The sequence below is a fragment of the Apis dorsata genome, unplaced genomic scaffold (genome assembly GCF_000469605.1).
Source record: "Apis dorsata unplaced genomic scaffold, Apis dorsata 1.3 scaffold_53, whole genome shotgun sequence".
Lineage (NCBI taxonomy): Eukaryota > Metazoa > Arthropoda > Insecta > Hymenoptera > Apidae > Apis > Apis dorsata.
This window is the reverse complement of record NW_006263354.1, coordinates 141,239-163,943: the sequence shown is the minus strand read 5'-3', so window position 1 is coordinate 163,943 and position 22,705 is coordinate 141,239. Positions and strand designations below refer to the sequence as shown.

Sequence of the window (22,705 nt, the reverse complement as noted above, 5' to 3'; positions counted from 1 at the left end):
AAAAAAAAAAAAAAAACTAGGTTACGCGATAATTTATCGAATTTCTCTATTTCTCTCTCTCTCTCTCTCTCTCTCTCTCCTTTTTCTTTCTCTCTTTTTCCCTCCTCCTGGATAACAGTCAATGGAACAAGGAGAGGGGGAGACTCGGCGTGGCTTGAAACATAGTCTCGTTCCCCACCCTTTAGGAGAAACGTAATAAATTTTTCAACTAAAACGGTTGCTTCGCCCGGAAAACTTAGATAAATCAGGCTGTTTGAATCAGAAACACGGGAGAGAGTGGTGAAATATTAAGCGGGACCTGACGTGAATTCTAATTACTCCATTACGAATGCTCCCTTAACGAACCCCTCTCGGTCCACGGCCCTAGGTAAGTCTCGAAATTATCTTTGTCCGAGCGCAAACATCCTCGCCGCGATTCTTCCAAACGCGATTTTTACTCCTATTTATTCGGGCCCTCTCCGGGGAAGAAAGTGCAAACGGAAGAAGGGGAGCTGTAACGCGATAAACAAAGCCGGCAAACAATCCCTTAAATCTCCTTTGTTTTGTTATTGCGCCATTGCGATCGTCGTGCGGCCAGGGGCGCTCGCAAATCTTCCTTCTCGTATCGCGCGTCACCATCGTCCTACAGCGATAGCTAGATTTTTTTTTTTTCTTTCCTTTCCTTTTTCTTCCTTTTTCCACGGCCGTGGCCACGAGGGATGATTTCCGCGAAAGAACGAAGGGAAGGAAAACAGAAAAAAAAAAGAAAACGTTCGAGGGAAAAGGAGCGAAAGGAAGGGTACGAGGGAGGGAATAGAGGAGACAGAAAGAGAGCAGGATTTTTATATTAAATGCCACGATTCCGCGACGCTGACGGGCGAAACGATGTGACGTTGTTTAAAATATTGCCCGACCCTCCGTTATCAAACGAGGTGGCGAGGGGGGAGAAAAAAATGAAAGGGGAAAGAAAAAAAAAAGAAGAAAAAGAAGGGAAAGGGAAAGAACGATGAGGAGAGAGAGAGAGAGAAAACGAGAGGTAGTCGCTCTTATTGTAACAACATGAAGGTTTGCCACGAAAAGTTCGAAAAAAATTATCCAACCGAATACGTAAATCAACGTTATTGCTACTGCTTTTGTTCGACCATTGTTTCGTCGCGGATGCTTTTGTCAAATTTCAGTCTTTTTATAGGACGAATGACTACGATGAAAATATTTCCAAGTTGTTCGTTCGAACGATTCGAGAGGAATAATGAAAAGAAAATGGGATTAACTTTAGACGAGACATCAACCCTGTCTTCTCTCTCGATGGTAACGCGATACCAAATTAATTCTCGATTTTTCCATATCTTTTTCCCCTCAACATTGTTTTCTCTACTTGATACTCTCGTCGTAAAACTCCAGCATCTCGTTGCTTCCATTTTTCGGGTCTAACAACAGGAAAAAGAAGGAAAAATCACCGTGCGATGATCCATGGACAGATTAGACGCTTCTCTACGATTGCTCGTTCCCGTAGAAGAAGACATCTTCGACACATATCATCTCGATAAATATAATAGACGCGAGATAAAATTCGAGAAGAAAAGATTTCGCGACGAAATCAAAACCGTTTCTCTTGAACGTGGGACACGTTGAGAAAGTAGTACGATTCTCGCCAAAACATCACGAATAAAACATTTCTCGAGCGTACAATCGTGGCGCAATAATAATGCACCAAACCGTGGACGATTCATCGCCGGTTGGCGTTTCAGGTCTCTCCCCAGGGTAAAAAAGAAGGCTAAAGAGAAGCAACCGAGAAGAAAACTTTCTTACTTAACCGTCACAAGCCTCGATGGATTCGCACGATTAAAGAAGAAAAGCAAACGGCGCGTAGTAACTCGTGTTTATCTTTTCCTTTGGTGAAAAATTGCGGGGCCCCTCCAGCAACGCTGCCCTCTCCCTCTTTATCTAGCGGAATTTCGATTCGAATTACTGAAAAAACATTTCCAGGAGAGAAGGGGGGAGGTCGAAATTCACTGCGAGGCTGTGAAACCTTGTTTCGACTCGCAATGGAAACTGCCCCTTGGCGAGGAAAGAGAGAATGGGGAGAAAAAAAGGTGGACACTGTTATTATTCGAACGAAATTCCTCGTGAAAATAGCAATTGGGGGAACGAATTGTGGCCGAAAACTTTCCAATTACGCAATTATGGGACTCGAATTATACGATGGAGCACGCAGTTCGTGACTGACTGTCCTTCCGTGTATCCTCCGTACAATTTTAGACGATGTGTACCTTCTCCTCCTCCACTTCTTTCGTTAACTTTAAACGTTAACTTTGGTAAAAGAAGTTTAGCAACGTACCGTGTATCCTTATCGTGCAACTTTAAGATTGGATGAATTCACGGAAATGAGAATTTAAGAGGGTGCGTGTATAAATAATAACGAAACGAGAGGAGAAGAAAGAAATGGAGAAACCGTGGATCAACTTATCCGCGGAAGACGATAGAAAATTGTCGAATGATCAACGGGTCGATGAGAATGGAGGGAAATACGTAAAAGATGAGTAATGGTTCCCCGTTAACGCGGAAATTGAATGAGACGAGCGAGATAAAGCAAGGGGGATCGGGGGGATAGGGGGTTCGGATGACCGAGAGCCGAGTACGAGCGAGGGGGGAGGAAAAATAGCGAGAAAGTATAAGAAAAGCCGAGAAAATACGGTGGGGGGAAAAGGTAGGGAAGGAAGAGAGTAAGGGCTAAAGCTGGTGGCGAAAGTATTTTCAGCCTCTGCTACTTTCGACAGTGGAAAAATTCATATAGATTTATCCTGGATAGGGACTACTACATTCGAGCAGGGCATTTGTCAATTAGAAAGCTGGGAAAGGGCAACAAAATACGAGACGTGTAGAAAATTTTTTCTCTTTCTCTCTCTCTCTCTCTCTCTTTCTCTTTCGTCGAGAGAAATCGATATAGCGAACGAAGGGAGGCTGGTTAAAACGTATGGTTCGTGAACAATGGCTCGTCGATGCTGATAAATAGACGTAGTTTTGTTAAATAGATTCGAGTCGATCCCTCCATGCTCGAGAGGAATATTTAACGATCCATAATGGACGCGGATCAACTCTCATATTTGGATCTTGGAATCGGGAGGCTTGCGGATAAAACACGCTTGTAACGCGGGAAAGAAAATCGATTTCAATTCGAGCGAAATGTGCGATCGAACGTATAAACGGAAACGGACGTTTTCGATTCGAATCCGATAAGGAAATAGGAATCGCGTACGTGTCGAATTCGAACGTATCGCGATACGATTATGCATATAAAACTGTATGGGTTCGATAAAAAAAAAGGGGGAGGATGCAATGATTTTTTAAACCGGCGTAAACGCGTTTTCTCGACCGATGATACAACGATGGTATCGCGTCGGTCGCGATGTTACACAACTTTGACATAGACGTTCCATAAATTCTTCGGCGGATCGGTATGAAATTCCTATCGAGTCACGAGCAATTTTTCTCAACTTCAATCGATCGTTTACGCTCCCTCCTAGTGATCGTAGATATTCCTCCCATCTGATGAATTATTAACCGATACTTTTACACGAGATCTCGCGATTTCTAGATCCTCGAAAGTTGGCCGTTTCCAATGAAGGGCCGATTCGCCTATTCCTTCCACTCAAAAGGATTAATTTGAACGGAAGAGGAGGAGTTAGAAAGGTTATAATAGACAAAAATAGTATTCCTTTCCTCCTTTAACTCGTCACAAAAGGGATTCGATTAAATAAAACTTATCCCTTTGTTCGTTGCCAGTGGCACCACCGTTAGGTAAGAAAATTCCCGCTTATCGACCCCCTTCGTAACGCGACGACCTCCGACCGAGTTTTGCCGGCTGGTCGAAACAGCCACCTGGTAAATTGCCGTGTAGAAAGCTGTGTTGCCGACGAGAGAAAAGGCTCGGGTCGATAAGAAAAGCGGAGCAGTGCTGGCGGGGCTATTCTAAGAGCTCCACCCTGAGAATACGCAGCGCTGGAGAAGCGAAACGCGGCTGCTAACTTTAGCATCGGATCTTCGTTCCGATGCTAGACGCTAATAGGAACGTTGAATCGCGATCGGCAAACCACTAACGCCACTATTTCTGGACCGCCAACTTTTTTGCGCTCCACAACAACCTCGTAACCGGTCGCCTAATAATGTCTTCGTCCCACCTAAGGGATACCTAACCATTTGCTCCACTTCTAATTTATCTTGTTTGGGAAGGGAGGAGGAGACAACGCGTATTTACTCTTCTCCCCCGTTGCAAGTGTTGGGTTAACGATGTTAATGGGAGTGGGGGTTAAATGGAACGAATGTAACGTCGAAAAGTAAGAGGAATCTATGGGGGTCTAAAGGAAGATCGATGGACGGAAGGAGAGAAAAAAGTTATGGTCGACTAAAAAATGCTGGATGATAAAACGGTGTTGATCTCCGTGGATGTCGAAACGAAGTCGATCGGGGAATTCTGTGAAATTTTCCTCGCGCAACTGTATCCGATCATCTGGATTAGCCTTTAATATTGGCCTCGGTGCTTGGCGTGCAGCCAGATTGAATATAATTGATATCGATTCGCGTCGTGACGTCGTGCATCCCCTCCATTTTACGTTTTTTTTAACATTAACTCCGATAAACGGGTTAACTTGCAATTTGTAATCGACTCGTCGAGAACACGTTGCCTCGTTCTGCTCGCGTCTTTCATTTTACGGGAAAATCTTCTCGTCGTATTTATATTAATAATAATACATTTATTATAAGAAGATATACATTTACGTAGAGAACCGATCGATCCAATCAACTTGAATTTTCGAAAAACAAAATATTTCGCGCAGAATTTCAGTGCAAAAAAATACGTGCAGCGTCGAATACATGGAATTTTTCGAGACTCTTCGGGACGCGAATTCGCCCGTTTAAATTTATCCGAACGTGTCGACGTATTAATAAATAAATGATAGATCACGAGGCGACGAACAGAGAACGAATACGTACGAATACCTTCTAAATCGGGAACGATAATTAAAGACGCGGAAAAATAACAATGGCAGGAACCGATGGTCCACTTTCACCGTCCCCTATTGATTTTCGATACGGAGGGGGGCCGTGACAGGAAATTGAATAGGAATTTCCATCGATCTCCGTCGAAACGACAAAATGCATATTAATGCTGACGTTAAACAGAAGGCTTTATTAAATGGCGCTCGTTACACGGCCCTCGTCAATCCCCCGGCTACAAAACGGGACAATTGGAAATTAGAAATCAAATCCGGTATTGTCGCGGCTAATTTAGAGTGAACGACGTCCGAGCAGGGAATTCTGGCCTGCGCCAGTTGACTACGAGCCTAGGGGAGAATTTAATAACAACCATGATGAACCATACCGATGATCAACCCTTTTCCATAATACAACATTCCTCGTCACAGATTGATTCTCCATCTTATTAAGATCGATCTTTCCAAGATTTGCGATTTAAATTTACGTCAAGGTCCTCTTTTGTCTCCTCTCGCTCGCAAAATGCACGTATAATCTCTCTCTCTCTCTTTCTCTCTCTCTCTCTTCGTCTCACAATCGAAACCGAAATTTCGTTCGAAAGATGGCTCAATTCGAAATCCGTTTCTCCAACACGCGCCAGTGTCCACGAACGAGCACGCACGCGTGCGTGGATTCTAAAAGTGCCGGTGTGTGTTTCTTGCGTGGATCTTTGGTCGAAAACGTACCGGCGGAAATCGAAGGTCTCCGTCTAAGTATAGAACCCGGCTCGCTAGCGTAAGTCTGCCCACTGACGTCGAAAAGTGTCGGTCGTAGCCTGGACCGACCGATTCCAGAGAGCACGGTGTGCGTAGTCAGTATCTCGTGGACCGAGATCGCGTCTTAGTCTTTTCGCCTTTCCAGTTTTTTTACAATCGTTCTCTTTCGTTCTTTTCACTTTCTTTTTCTCTTTCTCTCTTTCTTTCTTTCTTTCACGCCGACGCCTACGGTTTCGAGGGAGTAGCGGCGAGTGTTCATGAATGGATCGATGGGAGAGTAGCTCGCGAGTGTGTCGCGTGTGAATACGGCATTTTGTGCACGTTTTTTAAAGTTTCTTCGTTCGAGAAGGGAAAAACTTTCGAGGCGAAAGTTTCTTCTTCGACGAGGAAGGCGACGCGGAGTTTCGTCGATAATAGAGATTTTCATTTTTTTTTCCTTTCCTTTTCTTTTCTTTTTTTCCTTTATTCCTCCTCACCTCCTCCCCGCATCCCTCCGTTTTTATCGTTCGACGAGGAGAGGAGTACTCGGATTTATTTTATGCCGACGCTTTGAAACTTCGTAGGAAGAAGGAGAGAGTTTACCGTATAATTCTCTGGGTACGTATGTTCCAAGTAAACTCTATACCGTTGATCCGAGCTTCTGTTATTGCTCTGTTATTTAAAGAAGTGCTTCCGACGAGAATAGACTAGTCAGAGGAAGAATAATTTTGTTTTGAAAAAAGAGCAATTGAATTTTCGTACATATACCGATGAACGTTTTTCCCTAGCTGACGAATAAAGAAAAACTTGAATCGGACCAAGTTAACTTTCGATTTCGAAAGAATTTGAGAAAATCCCAATTGACAAACAACGAAACACACGCACCAAGCACCGCGATAATAAAACAGAAATATCCCGTTTCACGTGTTCGATGCATCGAGCCAAACAAAATATGAATACCAAGTAAATGAGCATTTGGATCGTGACTCGTTGAAACGACGCCCACAATTTCGCATCGGTTTCGAAGTAGACAAAGGAAAAGGCTGAATCAGCTCGTGACGCCGCATTTGATTCTCGCTTGGCGCGAAAATAATAACGCGGTGCCACGTGCCATCTCTGTGCGAGTCATTTTCTCGACGAGTCATCGAACAGAGTCGAAAATCTCGTTTGCTCTCCCGTTATTCCTCCCCTCCTTCCCCAAAAAAGAGAAAAAGAAGAAAAAGAAAGAATGTCTCCTCGACGAATCTAACGAGAGAGGGAGACGACAGAACGAATTTCGGCAACGGATATCTTCGAATATACGCGCAAGTACTCGCTCATTCTTTGTTCCACCCCCACACAACTCCTCGTATTTTTCATCGAATTTTCCCGTGAGCCACGCGCACAACGATGCCTCGTTGCTTCTTCGTCGAACGAACGCGATTGCCAAAAATATCATTTCGCTTCGGATTCGAACCGATCGAGGAGACGTCCGCTGTGAGACAACGAGTCGAACCGGATCTCATCATTTTCTCGAGGAAAAGGGGGTAGAGAAGTTTCGTCGTAACGTGCGAAGGTAACAACTGGCGTCAAAGTAGACAGAAATTCGTGGAAGCCGAAGCTAAGTCGAGGCTTCCGCGGCTAAGCGTGTCAGGATTAACCCTCCGCTCCTTGCTCACCCTCGTTCCATCCGGAAAGTTGCTAATACGACACAGCGCTACCCGCCTGTTGCACCCCCTCGCAATTCGCTTTTAAGATCAACAAGTGGTTCGTCTAAGTGTAACAACGCTTTCTAATGTACGGCCCGCCTCTGTTTCGTGGCGAGCAGTTTCGCGAAAGAGAGAGAGAGGCTTTGGATCGGTCCTTGGCACGGCCTTCGACGTTTAACCACGAGTATCTTCCACGTTGCGAAAGAACGCGGAATGGGATTTGGCTCCGATCGTCGGCTACGCGCCTTCGAACCGAACGCTTTCGAATAATACTTCGATGCTTCCACGATTTTAAATTTAACCCGTCCGCGTTTCGTCGGATGCTTCTTCCTCGCATGATCGGAGGACAAGCCAGATCGAATATTATCTTCTCGGGCGAGCGATGGTCGTCCATGAAAAGAAGAGATCCATTCGAATTCGATATTCTGAGCGAAGTTTAATGGACAGACGAGTGTCACTGTGAACGAACTGTGGATGATACATATCGAAAAATCTGCGTTATTTTGCTTGGCTCGAGGTTTCGTTTACGTTTTCGCAAAATGAAATCGTTCCGAAATCATTCGTATCTTCCATCGATCAGAGGGGCGAGGGGATTCGGTAATTTGGCTTCTTTCGAGTCCACGATCCCTCGAGGCCATAAATCGATCGAGGCAATTTTGTAACGACCCCGGTTTACACGAAATGGTGGATTCGGTGCCAAGCGGATCCAATTGCAGGATCGAGGCCGATTTCAGGCCGATTCGTAAAAGTTGACAGGGACGCCCAAGTTGTTCCCTCGGGCGACAACTTGGATGATGCATGCCCATCGTGTCTCGAAATAGAAGAGGCGAACGACACTGAAAGAACTTGACATTGTCTCGTTGGCCGCGACGAATTAAGGGGAGAGGAGGGGTAGAAAAAACGCGAGAGACCTAAACGTCGAGGAATTTGATTAGAATTGGAAAGGTGAAGGGAAATTGGTTAGGGGAGAGGGGGTGGGTTTCCGTTAAGCCGAGCTCCAGATGCTCGTCGAATCGAGAAGGAGAAGAAGAAGAAGAAGAGAAATATTTGTCGGAGTGAATGTAATATCGGTCTGGGGCGCGACACGATGAATAACAACTTGGCACAATGGAGATCTCGAATTGCAACAGGCCGTGAATTACACCGTTTGAACTATTTATTAGCTGTGACGAGGATGAGACTTTGTATTTCGAGGAGTGGCGCAAGGGATTTTTTTCTTTTGCGGGGAAACCTGTGGCTAAAACTCCCTTTTGATATAATAACGAGGATCACTCGTACTCGTTTTACACGTGTACATTTAACGAGATGAGGATTTTTAACGAGAGGAGGTACGAGAAGAGGTAACTCGAAATAAAACTCGTTTTTCTTTTCTCTTTTTTTCATGTCCCTCAGGCATGGAGCAGTTCGAACAACTGCTAACGTGCGCGATATGCCTGGACCGGTACAGGAACCCCAAGTTATTGCCATGTCAGCACAGCTTCTGCATGGAACCGTGTATGGATGGCCTCGTTGACTACGTGCGTCGACAGGTGAAATGCCCGGAATGCCGTGCGGAGCATCGTATACCCTACCAGGTGAGATATTCAATCCGGATCTTCCCTTTTTTCCAATTTCTTCATTGTATTAAAAAAAAGAAAAAATTCGTCGAGCGGCGTCGAGCGGTTTCGTCGCAGAATCGGGAAAAAAGAAAAAAAAAGGAAACAAAGAAAAAAGACGTATTCAAATTCACGAAAGGAAAAAAAATCAGCGATGATCTCTGGAATAATAAAAAATGTATAAAATTAAATATAAACGAAAAGATTTCCAATCCAATTCGCGTGGCCTCGTCTTTATTCAACGATCTGCACGCGATCCCTCGTTAAATTGGATAAAAATTTCGCAAAAAAAGTTTCTCCAGCAACGCCTCTCGACGCAAACCATTTGTCTTCCTATCCTCGTGTATCGGTGTAAAAAAAAGCGTGGGCCGACGATTCGACATCAAACGTAACTCGGTTGTCCTTAATTAAAAGCGGCGACGCGAACGAGAAACGTTGGATAAAGGTTGGGGGAGAAGGGAAGGAGAGAAGGGGGGAAAGGAAGGAAGGAAGGAAAGAAGGAAGGAAGAGGGTTGAAACGGAGGAATGCAATTGGAATCGACCCCTTTCTCTCTCTCTCTCTCTTTTTCTCTCTTTCTCCTTCTATGAAATTCAATTTCAGGTAAAAACCGTGTACGCGTCCCGAGATCAAAGTTACCCGTCCCTACCGTTTGGAATTTCTTTCGTTCTTTCCGAAGGAGAATCATGATTATTCGATTAAAAGAGAGGGGGAGGAGTTGCCTTGTTAACTCGTTCTCGTGTGTTAATATCGCGTAGGGTGTTCAAGCGTTCCCGACCAACGTTACCCTGCAACGATTCCTGGAGCTGCACATCGAGATCACAGGAGAGTTGCCGGACCCGACCAGCGGCCAAACGATGGAACGTTGCGGCGTTTGCTCCGAGAAAAGCTACTGCAGCCTCTGCGTCCACTGCGAGAAAAAATGTTGCCCCGAGTGCAAGGACGCTCACATGGACATCCTGAGGCGTGAAATAACGCGCATCAATTCCCAGGTAAGCGAGGACCTGATCCTGATTTCGCCATTTCTTTCTCTCGAAATCAAGAAAATCTCGAAAGGGAAAAAACGGCTCGAGATTAAAAACGATTCGTTTCCATCGATGAAAATCTATTTTCGATGTATTCGGAAACGAATTCTTATCTCTTAGGTGTAAAACGAAAAGGAGGGGGAAAGTGGACGTGGAAATATCGACTTACCAAGAGGAAAACGCGGATTTCACGGTTGGACTATTCCTCGCCTTTCGTTCGTTTCTTCTAATTTCTCGACTCTCCCGCCGATTAAAAACCCTCTCGAGGATTAAACGGCAATCCGAACCGAGGTGTAATAATCTCCACGATCATCGTCGATGGGGATTAAAAACAGATTCGAGCAGAGTAGACTCGTGGATCGAGTTGCTCTCTATTAAGAATTCGAAGGAAGAAGAAGGGAGGGGTCGAAATTGGAGGGATCGGGCCGATGGGAATCCCCAAACTGTCTCCAAAAAAACGTTAAGCCCCGAGAATGATTCGCGTCTATCTGCAGCGAATAAACTCGGTTGCCTCGATCGTCTTTGAGACAGAGGAGAGTTTACGATCGGATATCGACAGCTCGTGGATATTGCTCTTTGGAAGGGGGGAAAAAAAGAAGGAAAGAGCATTCGTGCCTGAAATTCGAGATCCTCCAATCGAAAAGTTCTTGGAGACGATTCACGATTCGATTTGCCCTGCCTGGCTAAAAAATTCCTCTCCTACGTTTTTCCTACGTGTCACTTTCGTTCCCTCCCCTACATCGCGTATCGCGAACACCGTGATTTCATCGATTTGCGATTCTTTTTCTTCTATATTTTTTTCCTAATTTCGATCGAAAATCTTCGCGATCGAACGTTTCGAGAAAAAAAAAATAAAAAGAAAGAAAGAGAAAAAAAAATCGTGAGTCGAATTAAATTTAAAAAAAAAAAAAAATAAAATATGATATCTGGGTGAAATTGAAAATATACGTTGAAACGGTAAAAAATATACCTTGATCGGTGGTAATACGTTTTCCTTGAATTGGCCTACGATGTTGCCACAGGGATAATAAAAGCAAACGAAGTAAAATGCCCCGTTGATAGCGATGGATATCCCAAGTCCTATCAATTGCGTGTTCTTCCATACTAGTTGAGTAAAGTTGCACACACCGTTCAAACCTTTTGCATCGTCATCTCCGTATTTGTAATAATCACCCTCTCGATACCTAGATTAAATTGTTACCATTTCGATTTAACCATAAATTAAATTTAAAAAAAAAAGAAAAAAAGAAAGAAATAATTCTTGTTCGAGATACATAAATTTAACCAACCAAGATTCCAATGGATCCTTCGGTTTGATATCGTAAGGCAAATTCCTCCACGGGGATATGTATATGTTTTCGCCGTATTTCGGGTCCGATTTGTACTGAAGAATACCCTTCCTCGCTAGTCTCTCCGCCCATTCTTGTGCCAACTCGTTCAACTTGAAAAGAATATTCCAGTCGTTAACGATTATGGAATATTCGCCTCGAGTTCCATTCCGACCGGTTTACATTTCAACCTCGTTGAAATTTATCCGCTACGAATAGGAATCTCGTCGCGGATTTATAATAAAAATCTACAATGACGGTTTCGCGGGGAAAACGGACGGTGTTCAATATTTCATTTCAACGAAACCAAGCCCGTTTAAAGCTGGCCGCGTTGCGAGACGAATATTTCTCGAGGAAATAAGAGGAAACCCGTGTATACCTCGTCGTCGATTTTTAACGGAGGGGAATTGTGAATAGCTCGATATTTATTATGCAGTTTAAGGAAATCTTCAACGAAATTCGGTGGGAAATTTCTGAAAAAAAAAAAGAAAAAAGGAGACGTTACGGTTATTATTCACACAAAAAAATGGATACACGAGAGGGGATTCGAATAAATTCTCACTCCATTTTTAATAAAAAACTTCAAGATTCGGAAAACATGGTGATGAAGAATGGTTAATAGTTACGACGAAAATATCGAAATTGTTGTGGTTGGAGGGTCATTTCTTCTTGCAGAATTTTAAATTAATAATTTATAAAAAAAAAAAAAGTATGGTTACATGTTTACGAATTCACGGTGAACGATTTAGGTTATGGGAATTTTTTGACAAATGAGCGAACAATCGCGAAACCAGAAACGTTTTTCTCGAGCCCCTACCTTGGCAACACGATCAACGATGAAAAACTTCCAAAGTATTTCTCGATTTCTGCTTCTGCAACGCTTCGAACGATGCTATTCGGCGTAAATTACGCTGATCGATCTTGAAATTTTTAAAATAGTCACGGAAATATGGAAAGCGAACTGCGTATCAACTCGTTTCGAATGAACACTGACGAATTCAGGTCAACATAACCGCGTATACTACGTATAACTAACGCGCTATGTATGCGCAATCCGAAAATATCCGATCGGTATATTTGCCCTCTCCTAATGTTTCCAAAACAAACGGCTTCCTTTCGCGATACGAATTCCTAGTTTAAATGGGAACGCGACGCGACACGAAACACACGCGTTATCGTAATCGTGTTCGAATACGAGAGAAGCGTGATTTTTATCGCGGCAATGTTTTCTCTTAATTAAAATTCGTTTCTTTTTTTTTTTTTTTTTTTTTTTTTTTACCATTCTTCGTTTATCGTTTAATTAAAAAATATCAAAATTATAATTCCATTCTAAAAAATTTTTATCTTTTTTATCTCCCCAAATATTTTCAAATATTTATTATAATCCGAAAGAAATTTTTTTTTTACCATTTTTCGTTTATCGATTAATTAAAAATCAAAATTATATAAAATCCTATTCCAAAAGATTTTTATCTTTTTTACTTTCCGAAATATTTTCAAACATTTATTATAAACCAAAACGAATTTTTTTTTATCATTCTTCGTTTATCGATTAATTAAAAAAATATCAAAATTATAATTCCATTCTAAAAAATTTTTATCTTTTTCATCTTCCCAAATATTTTCAAATATTTATTACAATTCGAAACGAATTTTTTTTTTTACCATTCTTCGTTTATCGATTAATTAAAAATCAAAATTATATAAAATTCCATTCCGAAATAAGATTTTTATCTTTTTTATCTCCCCAAATATTTTCAAATATTTATTATAATCTGAAAAGAATTTTTTTTACCATTCTTTCTTTATTGATTAATTAAAAATCAAAATTATATAAAATCCCATTCCGAAATAAGATTTTTATCTTTTTTATCTCTCCAAATATTTTCAAATATTTATTATAATCCGAAAGGAATTTTTTTTTTTATCATTTTTATCATTCTTCGTTTATCGATTAGTTAAAAATTAAAATTATATAAAATCCCATTCTAAAAGATCTTTATCTTTTTTACTTCCTCAAATATTTTTACATATTTATTACAATCCGAAAGGAATTTTTTTTTACCATTCTTCATTTATCGATTAATTAAAAATCAAAATTATAATTCCAGTCTAAAAGATCTTTATCTTTTTTACCTTCCAAAATATTTTCAAACATTTATTATAATCCGAAAGGAATTTTTTTTCACCATTCTTCGTTTATCGATTAATTAAAAATCAAAATTATAATTCCAGTCTAAAAGATCTTTATCTTTTTTACCTTCCAAAATATTTTCAAACATTTATTATAATCCGAAAGGAATTTTTTTTCACCATTCTTCGTTTATCGATTAATTAAAAATCAAAATTATAATTCCAGTCTAAAAGATCTTTATCTTTTTTACCTTCCAAAATATTTTCAAACATTTATTATAATCCGAAAGGAATTTTTTTTCACCATTCTTCGTTTATCGATTAATTAAAAATCAAAATTATAATTCCAGTCTAAAAGATCTTTATCTTTTTTACCTTCCAAAATATTTTCAAACATTTATTATAATCCGAAAGGAATTTTTTTTCACCATTCTTCGTTTATCGATTAATTAAAAATCAAAATTATAATTCCATTCTAAAAGATCTTTATCTTTTTTACCTTTCTAAATATTTTCAAATATTTATTATAATCCGAAACGAATTGGACGACAGGATTATTATTTTATCCAAAGAGACGCGATATAACGCTTTTTAAATCCGAAAATCCAGCGAAATGTATGATTTTCAGAATAGGAGGGAGGGAAATGCGGAGGAACATTAAATATATACGTTGGATTAAAAACAAATGTTATTTTTGCAGATTCGCAGGGGGCTGCACAGGTTGCAAGACGCGCTCACCCTGGTGGAGAAAAACACATTGGGTCTACAAACAAACTGCGCCTCGGTCACGGAAGAGGTGGACGAGATTTATCGGAGGCTGAGCAAGGCTTTGAAAGACCGTACGGAACATCTGCGTAACGAGGTCGATCGATACCTGAGCACCGAGCTCAGAGGCTTGATTCAACTCAAAGAGAATCTCGAATTGGAAATCGCGAATATTCAAAGTAACTGCGATTTGGCGGAGGCTCACATCAACGAGAACGTGCCCTGGGACGACTCGGAACTCCTCGATACAAAAGAACTCTTCCTGCGTACGGTGGAATTCATCAGGTTTGTCGTCTAATCTCATCGTTTTCTTTTATGCCTGCCCATTACATTCGAATCGCTCCGTTGCATCGCGAAATATCTCTCAATTTTCATATTTTCTGGATAATTTAATCGGGTACAATCGAATATCTTCTTCTTCTTCTTCTTCGTTTTTTAAAAAATATTCGAATCTTCGAGGGAAAATACTTGAAAATTTGTAGATTTGTAGACAGAGATAACGATTTCCTTTACGATATAAACTATACTTAAATTTGATACATGGAAAATCAATTTCCAAAAAAGTAAAAGATCTCCAAGTATCTCGTTTCTCGTGCTTCGTCGAGCATAGAATTTAATGTCAAAACAGATCGGAATCTCGAAAATTACGGCTTTCTCGTTTCTCCTCCTCCGCGAGAGAGAGAGAGAGAGAGAAAATAAACCATCCGTATCTCGCTCTCTCAACATTCAATTAAGAATTTCACGCCAATAAGTTTTCTGGATAATCAAAATGTTCGAGACGTTGTCTCGCCCGTGCTCTCCCTCTCCCCATAAATTTGCAAATCTCATAGTTTTCTTTCATAAAAATAAAAGTGTAATCACGGAAAATTGAAACGTAATTCGCATTAAGGGCGACAAATCATCACTCTTCGTCCTATCTTCGCCTTCCCCTTTTCTTTTTTTTAATTTTTCTTCATTCAACAATCTTGTACAATCTCCACGCGATGAATTTGAAAATTCCAGCTGAGAGTAGTAAAAGTGTATTTATTAGTCCCTGGATGGATTTAACGGGCAAAAGAAGCTCGGGTATAGAAATATGAAGTGAAATATCAGCGTGGAAAGTACGGGCGAACGGGCTTTAAAAACTTTACATTAAAAGTAATCGTTCAACGATTCGAACGATCCTTTGAAAACGATCTTTCCGTTTTTTAACAGGCCAATTTATAGATTAAATATTAAAACTTGGTGAAATCTCGTACAAGGTTGCGCGTGTGATTCGACGAAGCTAAAATTCCTTCGCTCGATTCGTTTCCTTTAAAGAATCGAAGAGTTTTAATTCTTCGAGCGAGATCGAAGATAATAGTGGTCGGAAAATATAAGTCGAAAAATAAATAAAAACAATTTTATAAGGGATACACCGTCGTTTCTTTTTCTCCTTTTTTTCCAAATTGTTTCTCCGATATTTCAACTTTTCCATCGGAAAAGATGGACATAGATTCGCAAGACGCACAACAATTTCGGACTTTTACGCTCGATCTTCCATCAAGCCGCACAACGTAAATGGAATCTTTCTTTCCTTAACTTCTTTCTCGAAACTCTGCTTACATTTCAACTTTGCCCGCGACACGCCACCATTACTAAAACCTCTCGGTTTTAAACGATCCCCCCTATTTCAACCTTATTATTCTCGTGGAAGGAAACCAGCGAATAACCCGCTGGAGCAAGGAAAAGCTTCTCCGCGAAATATTTAACAGCTTCCCTCCTCTCGATAACGTGACAAATCGGCGGCGTACGAAAAAAAAAAAAAAAAAAAGAAAGAAAGAAAAAAAAGTACAAGGAAGAACGAAAAAAAGAGGATGGATCAACTTTTCCATACAAAATTCAAAGGTTATATCCGAGCAGAGGTGAAGTGTCATTAAGATTGCAAAACTTGCTGATCCTTTTTAAGGAAGAAAGAGGATTTACATTTTTAATGAAATATAAAAAAAAAAAAGAAATCTCCTCTCTTCTTTACATACATATAGTCGAAAGATTCGCGAGATTTCATTTTTAATAAGAATAGTTTTCTTTTCTTCGACGAGGGGAGGGAAGGGGAGGGAGAAATCCAATTCAGGGGAGAGAGAAAGTTTCTCCAAATTCTTTGGAATGATGCATGATAGCAATGCCGTGTAGCGTCACAATCCGGCCAATAAGACACAAAAGATATGATAATTTACTTGGTTTAAAGCTAATTTGCATGTTGGTTGGTTGGCAGGAACTTCGAGTACGAAGCCGGGGATTACAGTCGGCGGGTGCGTTTCGTGATGGCACACGATCCGAATCAGCTGGTCCTACACGTAGCCGGTTACGGTGAATTGAATATCAAGCCGGAGGCCGGAAGTGGAGGATTGCTGGGTAGTTCGAGCAGTCTGGCACCTCCGGGGGGATCACCGGGTCTGATGAGAAGCAAAAGCGACCATCGTTTGGCCTCGCAATACAGGCAGCAAGAGGAGGAGCGGCTGTCGAGAAATCGATACGTCCCCGAATACGAGTAATTATCCCTTCTACTAGTTTTCTCTTCCTTGTTTATTTATCCATCCTCTCTCCAACAACAAAGAGAGAAAAATTCCACTTTGTCCATCCGCTCCATTATTCTGGACTCTAGAACAGATCCCTCTCCTTGTTTCCGACTTCTTTGCGTAATGGAGCTCGATTTTTCCAAATAGAAACGTTATATATGTATATATGTATATAGTTCGAAGAAAAATTGCTTTTCCACTTTTTTTTTTTTCGTTAACTCTTTTTTCGCCGCGATGCACGAAAGAAAAGTACGGATGGAAAGTCTACTTTACGTATATATTCCGATATATTCCAAAGAGTTTCTCAAGCTTAAGGGAAAATGTATCGCTTAAGAGTTATGACCGTTTTCAACGTCGTGCTAGACGTTGTCGAGCTTACTGTTTATGGAACAGCTGGTGACACACGTTCGAAATAGTAGAAAAGTGTAGGCCAGCTTAGAAACGTCTCAAATCTTGGTCCAGACCAAGCTAGATAGACTCGAATCTGGGAAACGCAGGGAGAAAGTATCTCTGAGAAGAGAGAACGAAGAAAAGAGGGGGGGGGGGGAAGAAAAGAGGTATTTGGTCGGTAAAAAACTAGCTGACCGGTAAAAAAAAACGTGTTTGACCGTGGACGTAGATTACTTTGGAATATTGCCAAACGGCGTCCGTGGTGGGCATACATTTTTCACGATGTCCCACATATCTATTCTAGCAAATGTTATAAATACACGAGCCTCCACTGGCTGTATCTTTTTCCTGGCGTGGGCCGGGAACAACTTCCTCGAGGCCGAAATAGGCATGGTCGAGTTTAATTACCGTTTCGTTTCGTGTAATACGCGCGCGGATCGTTTTATTAAGTCGAAATGTAAATGAAAAAAAAAAAAAAAAAAAAAAGAAAGAAAAGAGAAGAAAACATTTCACGACACGATATTAACGATAATTATCGGGAATCGAGGGGAAGAAGAAGGAGGGTGAATTATTTAAAGGATTCGTTTCTTTCGTCGCATGACGATTGTCGCTAATACGATAGTTCTTCTGACTGATAATCGGGGGTAATTACTCGAAACGGTGGCGTGCAAATTCGTCGGTGCCACGTTCGTGCATCGTTCAGAATTTGCGGCACCGAGTATTCGCGCTTTTGTTTGTTTCCCAAACTAACTTGGGGAACGAGTGAATTTTACTTACGTTCGAAGCTGATTTATGGAGTAAAAGCATCGAAAATCTAAATTTACCGATTCATTCGTCGTAGAAATTTGGATATTAATAGTTGGGAATACGAATAGTCGGCGTTATATAGAATAGAATAGAAGTTCGAATCGTTGGAAATTATTTTATTTTTATTGCCGTTTCCGCTTTCCGGGGAAGAAAATTGCGTCAAACGTTCATTTCCATTGAATTGATCCTTTTACTGAAACGAGGGAGATTCTTAGATAGAAGTGAAAAAAATATAGAAAAAAATTGCTTCGAATAGAAATTTCAAATTCGATAAAATTGATATTCTTCCGACTAGCACGAACGAGATCAATCTTATCGTCACCGTAGAAGAAGATCGTTCTTCTTCTTCTTCTTCTTCGTTCTCTCTCGTTATGCAAACCCGTGTCATGCGAAACGATAATTAAGCGATAAACTTGGATAAACTCTTGGATCAATCTCTTGCCGTGCATTCCCTCGAAAATCAGATAACCCAGTTCCAGAAAATCGTGCGAAAGGAATGGTTCTCCTCACTCGTGCCAAAAATTTCATTCAAACAGAGATTAATCGTTAAAAGATAAAAATAGCTGTCGTTTCGAAAGATTATATTGTGATGGTTGTTAAAGGGGGCCATTAAAAATTCATCGGGCATTAACTACGGGTACGTCTCTTCTCCTCCTCTTTTCTCCTCCCTTCTACAACTGGATCGTTGTAATATCGCTTAAAAAAAAAAAAAAAAAGAAAAAAAAAGCTTGGCTATCCGTTACATCTGTAAAATATATCGGTGACACGTGTCACTCGAGATCGTCGAGGGAGGACGCCTGATCGCGCTGATCGCGAAACAGCGCGTTTAAATTGTCAGATTACATCGGTTCGATTGAAATGGACGTTCCAGAGAAATCGTTATCGAGAGAGGAGAACGATATTGGATCATCTCCATCCTCTTTCACCCTCCCTCGTCCACCACGCTCGCCAAATTAATTCTAGCGAATAAAAATTTTTTCGTCCGTGCACACGTTTGCGTTGAAAAATCTTTCGCGCCTGATATTTCTAAAATTTAAAAAAAAAAAAAAAAAAAAAGAAAAGAAAAGGAAGAAAAACACGATGAAGCACAATAAAAATTATTATCGTGGTATATGCGACAGGTACGACGCGCCGGAATACGAGGTACCGAGGAACAAATCGAGGTACAGAAGTCGATTCATGCGGCATCGGGATGGCGACGACTCCGATGGCGATTCGAGGTCTACCGTACGATTCACATCTACCCCCCAGGAATCGTCGGGACTTCGCGAACGTGTTCTGGACACGGAGGACGCGGCACGTGGCCCGCTTTCCGGTATTTTTCGACTCACCGACTCCCCCCGTGTGATGAGAAAGCTTCAAGAATACGAGAGGGCCGGGAAAAGGAAGAAGGAGGAACCACCGCCCCATCCTGTTCAACAACCTCAACCGCCTAAGCCTCAGGTTAATTGAACGATAAGACAATTTCACCCTTCGTTATACTCGATACATGATCGCGAACGGACGCGGATGGATCTTCAACGAGAACTATTTTTTTTTTTTTTTTTTTCGATGAAACATTCATTATTCTCTATTCTATTCTGATTTCGAATAAGAGAAAAGAAAAAGAAAAAAGAAAAAAGTATACACGTGCATTGTTTCTCCGTTATATCGCACGCGAATTTAATTTGAAAAATCCAAGCCTCTATTCAATCGAAGCTTCTATTCCATTCAGTTTGTACAGTTTGAACGATGACGGTTCATCGATTCATTTCTCGGTCAACTTCACATTCCATTCTTTCAAACTTTATTCTATACATTTTTTACATACGGTTTTTTTTCCGTCGAAAAGAAATCAAAAGAAATCGTACGCCAAGATATTAAAAGATGTATCAATTGCCATCAAAGTTTATATAATTATTCGGATTTAGAGATTATTTAGAGATTCTCTGTTCGTCGCGTTCGCGCTCCTTTTTCTCGAAATTCATCGAATTCCATTTATAAATTGAATCGTAGATTCTGGATTCTGGATTCGCTTCATTTCACACGGACGTATTTGTTTTTGACAGTGATTCCGCACCACAGAATTTTCACACGGATTCCCTTATTATGGCAAGCGATATACAGGAATGGATCGTGAGGGGCAGTTCGATGGGCAAGCTCGACGAAAGTAGCCTCGAAATCTCGCGTTATGTCGCTTGGATGCGATTCACGCGGGAGTAAATTTTCGATAATTCAATGCGTACATGCGTACGAGTCGCACGAAAAAAAGAAAAAAAACGTATCGTTCCCTTTATGGACATGAAAAGGAAATAAATCTCGACGAATTTTTAAAGTAATTCAATATTTCACACGGAAAAAAACAGATATACGTGTGCCGCAATATGAAATGTATACTTGATCTCTCGATTCATAAATATGTAAATAATTCGAGGCACGAATGAATAAATCTACTTTGTAGTTTAGCTGTTGTACATATGTATATATGTATATATATATATATATACTATAAATATTTTTGTACGAAATTCTATTATAACACGAATGAAACGTATGAATACACGAATATATTTTGCTCGTCAAGAAAACAAAAAATTAATCTCTCGTGTTCACTTGCGACAAATCCTCTCTTTGTCCTGTAACCATACGTCTATTCGTTCTGTACCGCGCTTTTTATTTACGAGCGTAAAATCAGACTAGCATTTTAATGCATCTCGCGCCATGTGTAGCAAAAAGAAAAAAAAAAAAAAAAAAAAAACGCACGGTCAGAATAGAAAAAAAAAAATCTCGACTTGTTTACAAGCAACCTAATAATAACCAGCGTATAATTCATTCTCTAACACGTTTCGTATCAAAAAAAGAGAAAAAGAAAGAAAAAAAAAGAAAAGAAATAAAAAGAGAAAAAGAAGAGAATAAGAAGAAATGAAAAAGTGAGGAAAAAAAGGATTAACCAGAATGAGGATGAATTTTTGTTTCGACGGACTCGTTAAATATATCTTTTTATCGCCTAGGTGCAAGTGAGAAAAATGCCGACAGCAATGGCGAGGCAAACCAGCGAGGACGACGAGATTTCTAGAATTAAAAAGCAGAATAAAACGGCGGCCACGACCGAAACAGTGGAAGAACGACAACCGGTACCGACGTCTACGCCCGCACACCCACCCCCGAGGGAAGCACCCCCCGAACGAGAGCCCGAAGAACCTGCACGAAGACCGATGCCTGCCAGGTAAGTTGGTTCCAAAAATCACCGTACGCTCTTAAATTTCCTCTCGTATCTTCGAATCGAGTCGAATTTCCATTCCACGTTCAAACGTTCTTCTTCGATCTCCCTTTATTAATGGGGTAAGCACCGGCGTGACAATTTAGGCGTCCGTGACTGATGGCAAAATATACAACGCGATCGAATTCACCGCAACACCGAGTTAACATTAAGTCACAAGAGGATCTTGGCTCGTGGTTAGATAGGTTCACGTTTCAGTAGTAGTGACGCATATCTAGTCGGACAAGCTGATTTATGTCTATTCGGTGTAGCAACTCGATCGAATATACCCGGTTCTAGAAATTGTTTCTACCTCGCGTGTAATATAATATTGCACGATAATTGTTGGATCGATAGCATTAGCGAAATATAGCGAAATTTCATTCGAACAAGCATCATTATTCATTCATACATCATATCGCATACATCGAATGATTTTTAATTTTAAAACACTTATCGTTATTGCGAGTTTAGTTGTGCAATATTTTTCTTTTCTTTTCTTTAATTCGTGAAAGTTTGTTATTTCGATCGTTTTCTCCTTCTTTTTTTTTTCTTTCTTTCATTCTCTTTTTTTAGCAACGTCAAATATTTCATCCGTGAATTGTCGTAAAAATTGTAACGTCGAGTGTTTCGGTAAAACTTTAAATGCACGCAACAAAAGTTTTTTAATTCCGAAATTCCATTCCATTCCAATTGTATCGCGGCCGTCAATTTAAAATTACGTCTGGAAATTCGTAAATTTCGCCTGCAAATTAACGAACAGAGTCAACGTGTACATACGTTAATACGATTTCAATTCGAACGCGCGTTGCGAATTCCATCTCTCTCTCTTTCTCTCTCTTCCTCTCTCCGTTGGAAATTCACGTGCGATAATATTGATGGAGGAAAATGGGTGAATCGTGGCTGCATAATTCCTTATTGCGCGTGGGAAGGAAAGGGGGTCTCGATGTAAAGCAATAATATCATCGGTAGAAATTACGGTTTACGAATAGATACGCCGCTGGATCGAGTTTACCGACTCGGGAGGGAAGTCGTTAATTGAGATATGGTTGCTCGCAGGAGAACATCGACGGATACCCACGCCCCCGCAACGAGAAGCGCTTCATCAGACTCGAGCACGGGGTCGGAGAGCTCGGCTGGGTCCGGAATCCGCAGCACGGGTGCGCCGTTCACCGCCGAGGAAATGAAGCAGAAATACTTGTCGAGGGCACCGGCGTCGAGCGCAGCATCCACCGTCTCGTCGCCGCATAGCGGCACACCCCCGACTCCCAAAGACACCGCCAGCCCCACCTCGCGCTCCTTTCAGAGTCGTTTTTTAGCTACAGGTGAAGAATCATTCCTTCTTATCTCGCGGAAACTTCTTCGTTTTTCGAATTCGTTTTCGATCCGAGAACGTCTCCCTTTTTTCTTGAACGACGTTTCCCTCCAATTTTCCCCTTCGAATTTCGAGGGGAGATCGATCGATATTTATTGTTGTCTTCCTCTTCAGGTAATCG

At 40.9% G+C, this 22,705-nt stretch overlaps 2 protein-coding genes across 2 annotated transcripts in view; one reads left to right on the top strand and one right to left on the bottom strand.

Annotated features, from left to right (window-relative positions):
• The window catches only part of LOC102674858, a 40,901-nt gene extending 28,753 nt beyond the window's left edge, over window positions 1-12,148 (bottom strand). Inside the window, exons 1-4 of the mRNA XM_031515105.1 lie at window positions 11,902-12,148; window positions 11,719-11,812; window positions 11,301-11,452; window positions 10,982-11,195 (exon numbers count right to left, since the gene is read on the bottom strand). Of these exons, the coding sequence (XP_031370965.1) occupies window positions 10,982-11,195; window positions 11,301-11,452; window positions 11,719-11,812; window positions 11,902-11,906 (465 nt within the window). The 5' untranslated portion in view covers window positions 11,907-12,148. The remainder of the gene's footprint in view (window positions 1-10,981; window positions 11,196-11,300; window positions 11,453-11,718; window positions 11,813-11,901) is intronic.
• The window catches only part of LOC102672785 (RING finger protein nhl-1-like), a 46,952-nt gene that overhangs the window by 14,085 nt on the left and 10,162 nt on the right, over window positions 1-22,705 (top strand). The window contains 7 exon segments of the mRNA XM_031515106.1: window positions 8,786-8,967; window positions 9,745-9,978; window positions 14,173-14,522; window positions 16,471-16,746; window positions 19,093-19,414; window positions 20,962-21,176; window positions 22,269-22,543. Coding sequence (XP_031370966.1) covers window positions 8,788-8,967; window positions 9,745-9,978; window positions 14,173-14,522; window positions 16,471-16,746; window positions 19,093-19,414; window positions 20,962-21,176; window positions 22,269-22,543 — 1,852 coding nt within the window. The 5' untranslated portion in view covers window positions 8,786-8,787.